The sequence below is a fragment of the Artemia franciscana genome, chromosome 19, assembly GCF_032884065.1.
Source record: "Artemia franciscana chromosome 19, ASM3288406v1, whole genome shotgun sequence".
Classification (NCBI taxonomy): domain Eukaryota; kingdom Metazoa; phylum Arthropoda; class Branchiopoda; order Anostraca; family Artemiidae; genus Artemia; species Artemia franciscana.
In genome coordinates this window covers 4,315,703-4,330,859 of record NC_088881.1, presented here as the reverse complement: position 1 = coordinate 4,330,859, position 15,157 = coordinate 4,315,703, and the positions used below count along the sequence as shown (strand labels likewise).

The 15,157-nt window shown below is 35.5% G+C and overlaps 1 protein-coding gene across 2 annotated transcripts in view; it reads right to left on the bottom strand.

Annotated features, from left to right (window-relative positions):
• LOC136039178 (terminal uridylyltransferase 7-like) overlaps positions 1-15,157 on the bottom strand; it is a 90,095-nt gene that overhangs the window by 31,261 nt on the left and 43,677 nt on the right. For both annotated transcript variants that reach the window (XM_065722699.1, XM_065722698.1), the window contains exons 6-7: positions 12,182-12,311; positions 6,054-6,221 (exon numbers count right to left, since the gene is read on the bottom strand). In XM_065722699.1, the coding sequence (XP_065578771.1) occupies positions 6,054-6,221; positions 12,182-12,311 (298 nt within the window). The remainder of the gene's footprint in view (positions 1-6,053; positions 6,222-12,181; positions 12,312-15,157) is intronic.

The following is a 15,157-nucleotide window of genomic DNA, read 5'->3' as shown; positions in this document are numbered from 1 at the left end:
AAGCAAACTCGAGTATTGGCCGAATAAAATAACAATAAAGTTGGAAAAGATCCTTAGGGGGGACAAGAAAATTTTATCAGAAGTTTTAGAACGGAAACCAAGGGGAACATTGTCTGAGGAACTTTTGAACACTTGGCGTCCCACTTCAAGTCAGCAGTAATTGTCACACCAAGTAGATTAATTCATGTGACAGAGATTTTGGGAGGAATGGGGTTTATGAACTTGGAGAATGATTTTAAAAATTAACTCTCAAAATTGACGATTTATTATTGTGATATCATCAAGTAATGTCATGATGGAGCTTTTTATATTTCGTCGGCAAAACTCAAGTGCAGACAGAGGTGGTGTGTGGTGGTCGTCCACACACTTCCATCGCTCTATGTGGTCAGTCATGAGGCTATTAACCATTATAAGGAATAAAATTGGACCCATTAGAGAACCCTGGGGCAAACCACAAAAGATACGAAGCGGATTGGAATAAACATTTTTATATTTAACCAGTTGAGAACGTTTTGTTAAAAAGGAGGCAACAATTTTAACTAGAAAGGGACTCACTTTAAACTCTGTCAGCAGTTTATTTACAAGGATATTGCGGTCAATTAGGTCAAACGCTTTCTGGAGATAAATTAATAAAAGATTCAAACAAGCATAAGGGTTGTCAAGGTTTTTAAGAATGGTGTCAAGAAGACTAACAAGGTAGTGTGAAGTAGATGTCTCCTTCAGGTTTCCAAATTGTTGTAAGTCAATAGGTTCAAGAACCTCTGCCTTTAATCTATTAGCTATGAAATCCTCGTGCATTTTTGAAAAAAAAACTAGGCTAAGGTGATGGCTGTACTCCAGTAAGATCGTTCATGCCTCCCTACTTTTGGATTGGAGTAACATAGCCCAGCTTTCCGCACGACAGGTAACATCTGGAATTACTAATATCATTAAAAATACAAACAAGGGGTGTTATAGTTTATCAGGGATAAACTATCCCTGATAAATCATATCCCAGCCCTTTTATTAGATCGATTGGGATATCAATGGGGTAAATACTAGTTTTTTCAGTTGCTGTATTTGTTTTATTATTCGCTTCACTGAAATTTCCAGGATTTGATCTTTTGGAATTTCAGGGATTAGCTGTTTTTCAGAGAGAGGGAGGGGGGGGCGTTTGCATAATCCTATCTAGGTGTTTATTAAGAAAATCAAGATTCTTGCACGAGCGACCCCCTATTTCTTTCACTTTCTTAAACCATTGCTGAGATTTGCTCTGTTTTAAGTAATTTAATTTATTCTTACCATAACGAGAAGCAGCAAGACGCATTTCTTTCTTTATTTGTTTACGGAGGGGTAAGGCTTCCTCTTTCTTTCCAATGCAAAAAAGTTTCAGTTTCAAATAGATTAGTCCTTTTATTTTTTCATTAATGTAAGGCTTATCTGAGGAACATGCCTTCTTGGTAACCTCTGGGAAACAATTTTGGTAATTTGTCATTAATTTTGTTTGAAACAAACTAACCTTTGAATTAAGATTCACACACGACAAAACAACATCCCAACTCTCAGACATAATCCAAGATACAAAATCAAAAAGACCTTTACTTGTTATTAGCCGGTACGAAAATTCAGAAACTGAGTTATTTGTTTTAACAGCTAGCAGGGGTTTCAAGTGTAGCAGGAAATTATAGCTACCACCGAGGGAGGGGTAGTTGGAATATTGCAAAAGGTTTTAAGGTTGTTGCAAACAAGCTTCTGGTCTTTGGACAGATAATTCTCAGTTCGTTTGCGACTCTTCCTATAAAGATACCGGTATTTGGAGTCAAGACTTGCTTGCAACCTGTCATGAAAATTACGACGAGAACAAACATTCTGTCCGGGTGAATAATAAAATGAGCTAAGTATTAAATTAGTGTAAGGCCGCAGTAGGCATTTGGGCTTAGTGTATGTCAAAATGATTTCATTGCAATCACCTAGTCCTGGGACATGGATAAAGGTAGGAGATAGGGAATCATTTGCGAAAATCATTACTCCTCCTGCTTTTTGTTCCAGTGGGTGGTCAACCAGGCGTAGCTGTACAAACTCCTGAAAACCAGTCATTTTAAGGAGATCTGGATTTTGTGCCTTGACTTCAGTAACTGCAATTATATCAATATAATAAAAATTATATAAATATAATATAAATTATAATAAAAATAATATAATATAAATTTTGTTGTTGCTTCTTACTCAACTAACTTTACAACATTCAAACTTTCGGTGTTCGTAAGGAGGAAAACAGAGAAATGATAACGTTTTTTATCAAACAACTGATTTCTTCAAAAAAGCTTTATTCTGAGGCAACCTTGGCAGGGTGTAAGTATTAAAATTAATGCTGGGAGTGGGGAGAACATCCCAAAAGTGAAATATTATCATTCAGGGTATTGTGGGAAGGTATGTCATAAGGCTCGAACTTACCACCCTGGACCGAGAGACTACTAAACCGGTTTTGAAGTGGGAGGGGAACAGGTTCACTTTTGAAAATTGGGAGTAAATTGAGAGTCGCGGGTAAAATTTTGCCCTTTTGTAAAATTTTCTTCTTATAAAGAGGGGAAACTCTATCTTTTATCTGGATAATCACGGTTAATCAGTGAAGCATTAAGTGGCCTATGGTTAAACTTAGAGTGGAGCTTTAACAGGGCAATGGGATGGAGCGGATCCTTTTTGGGGCGGACTATTTATTACAGGATAATTTTCGCATGTGGGAACTCTTAAACTTGAAGCACACTGGTAGCGTAGCCGGGGGGATAAGGTGCAAGGGATAGTGGAAAGGTTTCCTGTTTATCCGGGAATAGGTCAAATTGGGAGTGTTCTTTATATGGGGGGATGGGAAGGAAGGTCATGATAGGAGAGGGGAAGTATGGTAAAGGGTGTCTGAGAGGGGAGGGTCGGGTTTGTTTCGGCAAATAACGGGTGGGGTCCAGAACCAGTCGGTAGCTTCTTGGACGCATGGAGAGGAACGGAGTCGAAACGAAGTGGATGTTTGGGAGGAATGTGAGTGAGGGTTGGGGGGAGTGAATGATCCGAATTGAGTAAAGTCATTTAGGGGTTTGGATGACTAGACACACGAAAGTACTTGGAGCGGAGGATTGTTCCAAGGGATGGATTCCGGGGGTATGCTGTTGTGCATCGGGTATGCAGGGGTATAAGGCTGAAAGTCGTATGGAACACTATCTAGGGGAGGAGGGAGTGGTGAATACTTTCAGCACCATCCTAAAAAAGGTTAGGGTTTAAACCTACCATCCACGCCTGATGATTCATGAGCAACACGACTTATCACAAGACGGCTTATCAATACAAGATGAAAGAGAACACAGGTCAACATGATCAAAAACACACTTATCAGTCACACAGATTCCTGAAATAAAAAGACGATAATATATATAGAAACTTGAATTATTTGCAAAACTTGCAGAAACCACTATTAAAATGATTACAGATCACATTTTTCTTTCCACTTATTTTTAAATTTCTTTTCCTGTTTATCCTTCTTTTCGTAATTTTTTCGAAAATAATAACAATAGTATGGTCTGGTAATGACTTCTCAATAGCCTTGCTATTCATTTCATTTGGTTCATTATCACCTGATAATTTATGTAACAAATCAGATGTCACTGAACCATTCACAAACTCAAGAGCGTCATCTGTAGTCATACTACAAGTAGGTATTCGTAAGCTCTCATGGAATATTTTGCAGTTAATGCTGGAATCATTTAACTTTGATAATTTATCCCCTAGTATAGAAATAATTGCTTCGTTGTTTTTAAAGTCATCTTGTAATTTGGTGATTTTAGGGTCAGTTGATTGTTTCATAGAGTTGAAAGTTTTTCAACTAATATTGTTTATGTTATAAATATTGATGGGGTCACCACAATCACGAGCTCTGTCTCTCCATGATGACCCAGTGTATTTTATTTGTTATGCGTATTATATTAATAAATTGAATTGAATTGAATTGAAATTGAATCTTCCATAAGAAGGCGATGGAATCATGGAATTGATATCTTCACTTAGTATTTTAATTTCGAGATCAGTTCATGGAGAATATCGTTACCCTTTTTTTGGTCATTAAGAAATACGCCAACTTGTTTTTTCAAATCTTCTATGGCTGCTTCATGGTCTAAATTCTTCTCTAACTATGAATTGTATTTAACTCGTCAGCAAGCTATTTGACATATGTAACAAAGTCAACACAAGAGGGACTTGGGAAGCTTGAACGTTCGAAACTGATTTTGGGGCTGTTGATTTTGTGAGACTTGGGTGTTAAGCGTAGTTTAGAGCCAGAGGGTAGAGAAAGTGGTATTAAAGGTAGTTCAGGATCATCATTCAGAGAACGAGGGACTGGCAGTTTAAGCATAATCACAAACCACATTGTTTTCTCTCCTCAATAGAAATGCCTGCACCCTTTGGATAAACCACTGTTGACAACTGCACTGCACTGTTCCATAAGCGGCACGTAGTCTGCACTATGGGCAAATGAATTTCACGGCCTTGACATAATAGTGAAACAATAATCTAGATTATAAAAATCAGAGCTGTTGAATGACTGAATTTGGGATTATAATAACTTCCAAAACGGGTTTCAAAAATTAACCCAACATAGGTGTTTACAGGTCAAATGCCATGAAGATACTGAATCCTTAATTATCCTTATTATAATTATCCATAATATCCTTATTATAATTTTCCATATTATCCTTATTAATCCATGATCCATTACGCCTCCTTTATCATTTACCCTTAATATCCCGCACCTCCATTATCTTCAATTTGCTACAAATATGTAGCAGATAGGGGGTAGGGGATTTTTTCCCATGCTCAAGTTCCAGATCTCAGTTGTCCTGACTCTAATTCCATAAAGTTTCAAAAATATGTCACTGATTCCAAATCCCTAAATACCGAATATGCGATGGAGTAAGACTCGAGCTCGGTACCTACCTCGGACCCCGGTACAGTTTTAATATTATTTTGTATTTACGTTTTATTATCAAAATTATTAATAAAATTAGTGTTATTTTTTATTTACGTTTTATCATATTGTATTACGTTTTTGTAGTATGTATTTACGTTTGTATGTACGTTTTAATATTAGTTTGTATTTTTCGGAATGTTTATTCCGAATGAAAATCCATTTATTTTCATCAAATCAGTTAAAAGTCTGTCTCTTCAACGGCCTGATTGTGTCGACTGCTCTGCAAAGGTATGAGACCTGGACCGTGAAGACAAAAAATTAGCATAATCTCCTTACGTTCAAGATGCGGAGTCTATGCCTCATTACAAAGAACAACTACACCAACTACGTGACAATCCAGAGATACGAAGATGGCTGAAATCCCCAGATAAAATTCATGATAAAATCAAGCGGCAGCATATACGGTGGCTTGGTCACGTCAAAAGAATGACCCTTACCGTTTCCAGGGATATCTCACTCAAACTGATGGGCAGCAACCGCAAGGAAGCGGTGGATTGATAACTCTCACCGCAAGCGCATCGCACAAGTGCTAAACAGCACACTTTTTCATATCGAGCTCTGGTTCATGCCCTGTCGTAAGGAGTTATCACATGACGTCTGGTTAGGATGGACGGGACTTAATTAAGAATATATATCTGTAATGATAGATCTTCAGGCGGAGTTCTATCCTCCGACTGGTTAGCAACACTGGGGATTTAGTAGGTTTTTTTTCTTCCCAATTTTGAATTAAACCAAAAACAGCTTTACTATTATGATATATAAAATAATTATCAATAACTATAGAACTCCTCTTTTCCTTATTATTTTTATCTTTACGCATGCAAAAGCTCCCTTCGTCATTCCTCCCACGACCGCCTGAGCGCTAGAACCTCGTTTGATTTGACTTTCAACACAATTGACGTTCCTTATGGCACTTGGTATTAACCAAGTGACATATAGCAATCGCCAATTCAAAAAAAAATCAGGATTTCAGGGGTGGGGGCAAAGAGGCTATTTTTTAGAAGGGTAACACTGGGATCCGTTGCTGTGTTTTAATTTTGGACGGCTGGTATTCAAATATACGTACATTCAACAGCAAGACGTTTAGAACCCCAGGATCGCTCAATACGTTTAGGTAGAATCCTATGGTTGACAGAAACAACACACGACCTGAATGGAAAGCTCTGAATTGCCATCCAAAATGAATGCCAGAGACGTCCAACGTTTAAAAGCTTGTCGCGGGGCTTCCAGTTTACTAAAAATGAAAGAAATATTGAAATATGTAAATTGAGAGAAGTGAGCCACTCATAAACTAAAGCAACAAACAAACAAGTAAACAAACGAGGACTAAAATCAAGAAAGAAAAGTATAACTTGGCAAGTTTTTAATTTGCAGAGCAATTGAACGTTGAGAAAATAATTTTATTCGGGAAGAGTATTTAATTTCCTTTCTATTTTTTTATTTAATTCCCTTTCTATTTTGCGTCTTTTCAGATATTTATCAATTGGCTGTATAAAAATATATTAATTTATGAACTAAAAATCCTACTCTTTCTAAGAATGGCTAAGGTTATTAAATTACAAATTTCAAGGAATGTTGAGGGGAACGTTGAGCTAAATCAAAAGACTCTATGTTCATCTAAGCACTCAAAAGGACGTGTCAGTAATACCTCATGAACTGTTAAGTGTATTACATTGAAACTTTCAGAGAATGTTTAGGAGGATGTGAGACCAAATCAATGCATACAGTTATAAATTATTAAATTTAATGATTTATAACTTATTAGACAGTTATGTCTAAAAAATTAGACATAGCTTTATATTACCACAGATAAAATAGCTAGGTGTTGGGAGTTGGTTTTATTGTTAGGGGTGCGGGGGGGGGGGGCTGGAGAACTTTCACCTTGGTGCCCCTGTTACTACTAATCTAACTCCAGCATTTCGTTACAATTTATTTTCTTATAAATTCTAAGTATTTTTAAATGCTATGTATTTTTTATTGAAATTGAAAGATATGGGACATTAACTTTTTTGGTTACAAATCATACAATGTAAGGTTATTAAAGGCTAGTATTATGGGCTAGTAAGGGCTAATATCCCTTACTCTCAGGACCCCACCCATATGAGATACTGATTTTTTTGTAGTTTGCAACTCAAACAAGGAGTAAAAAATAATTTCAGGGATGGGTAAATTGATCTTCCTTCTAGTTTACATTTCAGACAAAGAAGGGGGAGATGTACAAGCTCAAAATATTACATTAATATCATTTTATCATAATTCTCCCGCTAAAAAAAAAACTTTTAAATGGCTACTACATTGTCAGCTGTAAGATGGATGGAACATGAAATCAAATGAATTAACAAGCATTCTACAGGCGTATGATTACAAGAGAAAGGTATATCCGGTATATATTGTCTAATATAACTGTCAAGTTATATATTTATACAAATTATTGCATTATATTTAAAATTAATTTAAAATTTTCACGAAATATTCGATTAGGATATTAAATTAATTCAAAAGACGATATGTGCTTTCAGGTCGTCAAATAGGCTTATCTGCTTTATCTCAAAAACAGTTGAGAATACTATTTAAAAACTTTCTGAGAACGCTGAGGGGGTGCTGAATTGAATCAAATAGCCCGTGAGCATTCCATTTTCAAAAGGGCGTATCCGCAACATATCAGGACACCTAATGGTATTAAGTTGAAACTTTGACAGAATGTCGAAGGGGGGAGGGGGTGTTGAACTAAATCAAAAAATAGTATGTACATCCAAGTTGATAAAATCGTGTGCGCAATATCACCGGAACGACAAGTTTATAGGTTGAAATTTTCAGGGAATGTTGAGGGAAATGTTAAAATCAACGAATACCCTATTTGACCCAGGTTGTCACAATAAAATATGTGAAATTAATCAAGAGCGACTAATATTTCCATTGGTTCTTTTACCTTCATTATTATAGTGATTTTCTTTTTCTTTCTTGTGATGTTTCGAAAAATTAGAGAACAATGTCCAAAATATTCGTAGACTTCCATTGAACGCACATAACACAACACATTTAGAAGGTTTGTGGTTAGGGGGCAGGGGACAGAAGCGACATTCCTGTATGTAGAAATTGCTGTGTAACTTTCATGGTAAGTTTGCGGCATTAGACTTGAGCCTCTTAGTTATCAAGCTATTAATTAAGTTAACAATCTAAAAGTATTAAACTAAACTCGTTTATAAGAATATAACGACATTTTATAAGAATATAAGAATAAGAATAAGAATAGTTTATAAGAATAAGGGATTAGAGTAAATCTAGAATAATCACCAAGATCACACTAGCCTTCCATAATTTAATATAGAAATGGACTTTATGATATAAGGAAACAGAGCCGTATCCAGGATTTTTCTGGGGGGGGGGTACAAAAGGTTTTTTTCGGGCAGGGGGACTGAAAACAAAACATGTTTGAACTGTTTTCAAATTTCTTGCTTTCATAAAGGAAAAATTATCAAAACCTTAGCGAAGAATTGTCAGTATATGTCAATTTAACTGATAATCCACGGTCATTTGTTGTGTTTTTTCAGAAAAGCGCAAATTGTGTTCTGGTCTTGAGGAAGCATAGGGGTTATCAGCCCTACTCGTGTTAATTTTTGCTCGTTTTGAGTTTGACTTCGCTATTTATTGTAATTTCTGTTTGTTTTGAGTTTCATTTATTTATTGATGTGATTTGTGGTAGTTTTATGCTTGTAAGATTATTTGACTTTATTTTTCCTCATTCTTGGCTTAATGGAGCTCTTTACTTTTCTTTGAGAAACTTGTCTAACTTGTCTACAAAAGATGATGGGTGTGAGTGATCAATCATATGAGCATAAGAGAAATATAAGGAAAGTAAAGAAAGCGTTAAAATGTGAACTAAAGAGATTTGAAATGGTGGCCACGGATAAAAAAAATGCCGAAGACCTGGAAGATGCAGCCAGACGGAATAATAGCAAATATCAATAATAATAAATAATAAAATAAATAAATAAATAATAATAAATAATAAGTAATAATAAATAAATAAATAAAATAATAATAAATAAATAAAATAATAATAAATAATAGCAAAAATTTAGAAGAAACAGTCAATCTGGACTAGTTAAAGATAAAAACTGGACAAAAATTAGTGATAAGTAAAGGGTTAAAGGGAGATGGGCAGAACATTTTGAGAACATTCTAAATCGTGACAAACTTACAAAAAATGGCATAAAAAGAATGTAAAACTTTTTGACACTTATGAAGAGAAGGAAGATTTATTTTACCAGACAGGATTAGAAACAGTACTGAAAGGAGGAAAAATAGTAAGGCCACAAATACTAATAGTGCTGTGAATGAGGTTTTAAAGTATGGTGGTTATGAAAGTAGATATAAATTACTAGAGATTATGAATGATATTTTTGAAAAAAGGAGAGTACCAAGCAGTTTTATGAAACCTATAAAACCCCTTCTAATAAGAGAGATGACTTTTTACTGTACAAAAAAGATGATGGAGTGAGTGTGGTAATAATAGAGGCATCAGCTGATTTCTGTAGGAAGCAGATTACTTATTATGATGATAATTTTTAAACTTAGAGATGACGTAGACAAAGTTTCACGACAAGAACGGTGTGGTTCGAAGGGAAGAGGTTGTGTCAACCAAATTTTCGATATCAGGTTAATAAATGAGATGGGCCTTAGTCATCATACCCGTTTTGTCCTCAGTTTTATAGATAATGGGCAAGCGTTTGATTCAGCTGATAGAAGGGCTTTAGTGGTCCTTGGATGTGATCCTACCCTTGGATGGTACACCAGATAAATACAACAAAGTGATTAGTGCTATATACAAGAATAGCATTTTTGTGGTTAAGGTAGGAAATGAAGTTAGTAACTGGTTTCGTGTTAAATCACGAGTTAAGCAAGGTTGCGTTCTATTCCCATTTATATAATCCATTTTGATTGACTTTGTCATAAAGACAATGAAACAGTAAAGGCTATGGTAGAGTTTGGAATGAAATAGGGAAGCAAAACTCCCAGATTTAGTATACTGATGATTTGAGTAATGACAAGAGAAAAATGAATGATTTTTGTGAGGTTTTGAGATTTCAGGGTGTAAGAGATTTAAAAGTTAATGTTAAGAAGACTAAGTAACTTACACTGTGTATAAGTGGGGAGGTGGTGCTGGGAGACGAGAAGATGTGGTGACCTGGGTAGCATTATTAGTAGATGGTGGATGCAGTGTAGATATTAAAAGTAGAACAGCCAATGTCCATAGTATTTTTTTCACAATTGAAAAATATCTGGAAGAATAGGAAGATAAGTCCGTAACCCAAGATTAGAATATTGGAAGCTACAGTGACGACAATGGTCAAATACGGTCCTGAAACATGGGTGCTTTGAGAGACGGATGAGGATTTGTCGGATAAGGAAATCTGAGGATTTCCAGAGGAATTGCCTTCGGATTGTTTTGGGAACCCAACTGACTGATCGTATTTCCAATAGTAGGCTGTACAAAAGATGTGGTTCTATCCCACTTTCAAGGGCTAAAATGAGAAAAAGGTCGTCTTTTTCGACCTTTTTCGTCTTTTTCAAAGTTTAAAGGATCGTCTTTTTCGGCAAACCATCTAGAATCAGACAAAATGCAGCTCATCCACAAATGAAGTAAGAAGCAGTCGTAGGAAAAGATTTAAAAGAAATCAAGACTCCTTAGGAGAGTGCAATAAGGGAATCCTTGAATATGTTGGAATGGAGGAGTGTTAGCAGCTGGGGTGGCCAGGCGGCTTGGTGCTGCACTGAATTAGTAGTAGTAGTCGCAGTTTGGGGATGGGTTGGGACATTTAACAGGAGAAAGGGTTTGTTCAACAGTGGTAATGAATTACCTGCTATTGGGGATACAAAAATCCCTCATGGAATATCCTCATGCAGGACACTCTCATACATCAGAGTATCCTCATACAGCATATTCTCCTCAGTAATTGGTGGTAATAGGTAACCTTATTTTAAAAGGTTTAGAGGCCTCTAAAGAGGAAGCCTAATTTTTCAATTGCATCATTTCATTTGTTTTTGTATATGCCTTTATGAGGGGATAGTAAAATCAACCTCTCCTCGATACATGGTGGCAATAAGTAATCTTATATCAAAAGCCTTGGAGACCTATAAATAGTAATTTTTTCTTTCAATTCCATTAGTCTTATTTGTTTTTGTATATAGCATTGAGCTTCGGAATACACATAAATATTGTGCATATCACATCAAAAACCAAAGGATATTTGGGACATTTAATATTTTTTTTATGCGAGAATATGTTATTATGCTCTGACATGTCCTCTAGTGGATTTATTGTCATTATAGAGGACTATAGGAGACAGGGACTGATTTTTAAGAATACTGACTGTATGGGTAAATGAAATGGGAGATCAACAGTGGTTGGCAGAAAAAATCTAACAGTAAGTATAGTTGAAACATCAACAAACATAGTTGTATGATAATTCACAAAACTGAAGCCTTATTATTAAGCTACATACTGTGGTTGAAAAATCTAGTTTCTTTTACACATTTCAACCAATAAGGCTGCCCTCATGTCAAAGCTACAAACACAAATGTGGCTCAAAGAAAAATTATGAAACTGAAAGAACTGTAGAAAACAGATTATTGTTGTTAATTGTATATATTTTAAATTTGTGTATGTTAATTTTGACTCGTTAACTGATTTTCGTGTGTCAATTATTGTTGTTAATTGTATATATTATAATTTTGTGTATGTTAATTTTGACTTGTCGACTGATTTTTGTGTGTATATGACAACAAAAACTAATAATTGGCTCTGTCCGTCGCATGTTTTTTAGATAAAGTGAATTTGAATTTGAACTCCAAGTGAAATATGGCACAGGCACCTAAAAGGAGGCGTCAAGTTCATAAGAATACTAATATACTCATGACGAATACTATGAATACTATGACGTCATACTATGACGTTAATACTATAGAATACTATGACGTCAAGTTCATAGATACTAATATAGATATTGATCGTGGGAGGTATGTTGCACCACTTTGGTCCTTCCTATTGAATATCTTTATTAATTTGGTTGAAAAAAAGCTGCAATCTGGATACCTGTCTGCTCAGAATATACAAGGCAAAGAATAGACGGGTATTAGAGGGGTCATTAGCATACTAGTCAGATGTCGCATTTACAGTTTTGGGATACTTACACAAATCGGTTTCAGAGGCCATTTCTGCAATGACAGGTGCTGCAATAAGATATTGAAGAACGCATATGGCAATGATAGTAAAGACATATCCAGGAATTAGACCATCCTCTTTCCTGTCTAGTCCTGTAACCTAAAAAGCAGTAAAACATAAGTTTTTTCTTTTTTTCATTTTACGGTCAGTTCTTACCTTTGTTTGTCTTTTTCATATGATAAAAAACGTGCTAGACATCGAATTGTACTATTTCAAATCCGAATTGCAAATCACATTCGAATTGAAAAAAAAATAAACTATTTCGAATTGCAGTCAACTAAAAGTCAGGAAGCACACTCTATTGTAAAATGTACGTAAAAGATATTTGTTGAATTAACCTACGTAAACATAACATCTATTATTATTTTATTTCTTTGTCTCAAAATAAATGTCATCAATGACCCATCTATAAGGACCCACAAAGAAAATATAAAAACTTTACTGTTTTTCCTGAGAAAAATTTTGCGATATGTCAATACGTAGCACGTCAATAAGGAGGTTGAAAGATAGCATGCTGGTAACAGGTACACTAACTTGTATATTTTTAATTTGAATTTCCTTTAATTTCTTTTTTCATAGCATTTTCTCTGAATATATTGTAAATTATCATTTAATAAGTTTAAAAAAAATAATGTATCAAATATGAGTGAAAACAAAAGTGTACTGGCATTCAAGTAGGTAACTATTACCTACAGTACTGGTAACCATTCCGGTTATCACTACCTACGGTCGTGGTTACAAGGTAATCCATTCAGTAGGTATATTCCATGGTAAAGTGCACTTACTAAGAACCTGAAAACTTAAAATTACTATAGAAATCATTAGGCGACTCAGGAGTATCAAGACCCTCAAGAAATTGGAAAACTTGAATTTCACAATATTCACCTAAATTAACTGCTCTCAAATTTATGGCCTCAGAGATTCAGCTACCTGCCTACAGCTACAAAAATCCAAAAATCTAATTAATATTGAATTATATATTTGATGGATATAGAGTATAAATTAATTTATCACTTATAATTACAGATATTATCGTTACCTTTACTAATTACTACTAACTTTTATTAATTATGTACTGAAGAGTAATTACTTATTATTACCAATTAGTAACATATAATTACTAATATTTATTATACTGTGCAATTTCTACAACTTATTGATAACTGAAGGTAAAATAACGCGCAACAAAAATAGGGTGAAATAGAAGCTCGTGCACAGGAGGTAAATTGCACATTTTCCATTATATGTTAACTTTTCTTCATTTTGTCAAGAAGAAAAAGGGGTGTGTCTTCCACGTGATTGCAGATAGTTTTGTAAATTATTGATTTTGAAAAAATGGCAGGTATTGTGGCAGGAACTTACTTACTTGTACTTGTGACGGGAATCAGGCGTTTCCACCTCGCCCGGCATCGATGATCTTAGAGACCTTCTTGGACCATGTTGATCGATCTTGTGCCAGCTGCTCTGCAAAGGCGAGCCACTGTGTTGACCATCTGTGACCGAATTTTCTGAAACCCCCGATTGGTTCAAGGTCTGACTTGGCCAGGTTCCACAAGTTCTTCCTCTGTCCTCCTTGGCGTTTCTTCCAGTAGCTAATAGGCTCAACTAGAAGTATTTGGCGAGGCAGGTACTCTGGCGGTTTCCGTAATACATGGCCCAACCATTTCAAACGGCGTTCTTTAATAGTGAGCACAACAACTCTGAATATTGCACATTCGACGTATATTCACGTTGGAGGTACGGTCACGTAGCTGTACTCTGAGAATTCTTCGTAGACAAGTATGCTCAAACACCTTAAGTGTATTCTCGTGTTGTAGTTTTGCCGACCATGTTTCGCACCCGTAAAGGAGAATTGTTGCAGGAACTCACTTTTATACGGTGCTATATATCATGTTCTATTCGTATAGAACATCGGCCTTTTTAAAACTATGTTGCATATCTTTTATGGTAAAGTAGCAGGGTCAACCTGAGTCTTTAGACATATAACTCAATGTTTCTAATGATTGGACCCTTGGTTTCTGAACGATAAATTATTTCCTCTTTAAGGGACAGATTAAAAGCTAGTCAAACCATCATGAAGACAAAGACAAATTAAATTGACAGTAATCCCTGGTTTTTGACGACTGTCAACTGGCGGATCCAGGGCAGGGGGCCGGGGGACAGCCCCCCAAGATTTTTTATACAACCCTCATTCCTTGTTTTTTTTCCGGTTTTCGCTTTTTTGAAAATGAATTTGTCAATTTGATTAATTTTTGGTACCCTTGTCACTCCCCCCCCCCGAGATTTTGCTTATTGGTGCCATTGTCACATTGCCCCCCTCCTCCAAGATTTTTCTCAAGATCTGCCCTTGCGATTGGCTAAGGAGTACAGAGGATATCTATTTGATTTATTGCTGATTGGTGAATCTGAATGGTTGAAGAGGTGAAAATAAAAATTTAACCAACAATTCCCGAACGAATTCGCTCTCTTCCTTTTTCTTACGACCATCATTTTTGTATTTTAAAGGACGACTTACTCCTGAAACTAAATTTCCGGTACAGGGTGAGGGGTTTGAAATCATTCTTGGAGTTTTGTGTATCAAAGAAGGAGTTTGCATTGCACAATTTTTCAAGGACATGAGTTTTCTTTATACTATTCTTTGTACTAGTAGGGTACTCCCAAAACGTTTTCTGTAACGTTGTTAACCAACAGTTTATTCTGACTGAATACTGTAGATAATTAATCATGTTTTCAGGACTTAAAAAGCGTTTCTGGCTAAAAATTACGGACAGGAATGGCCAATAAATTTTTAGACTTTTTTGTTAAGATAGAGCAATAGATTTATAAATTGCCAAGCATATAGAAAAAGTTTACATGATTGAAACAGTCTTAGGAAAGTTCTTTCCTTTCAAAGAGAGTCAAAAAGAGTCACTAAAGAGAGATAAAAGAGAGAAACTTCATTATAA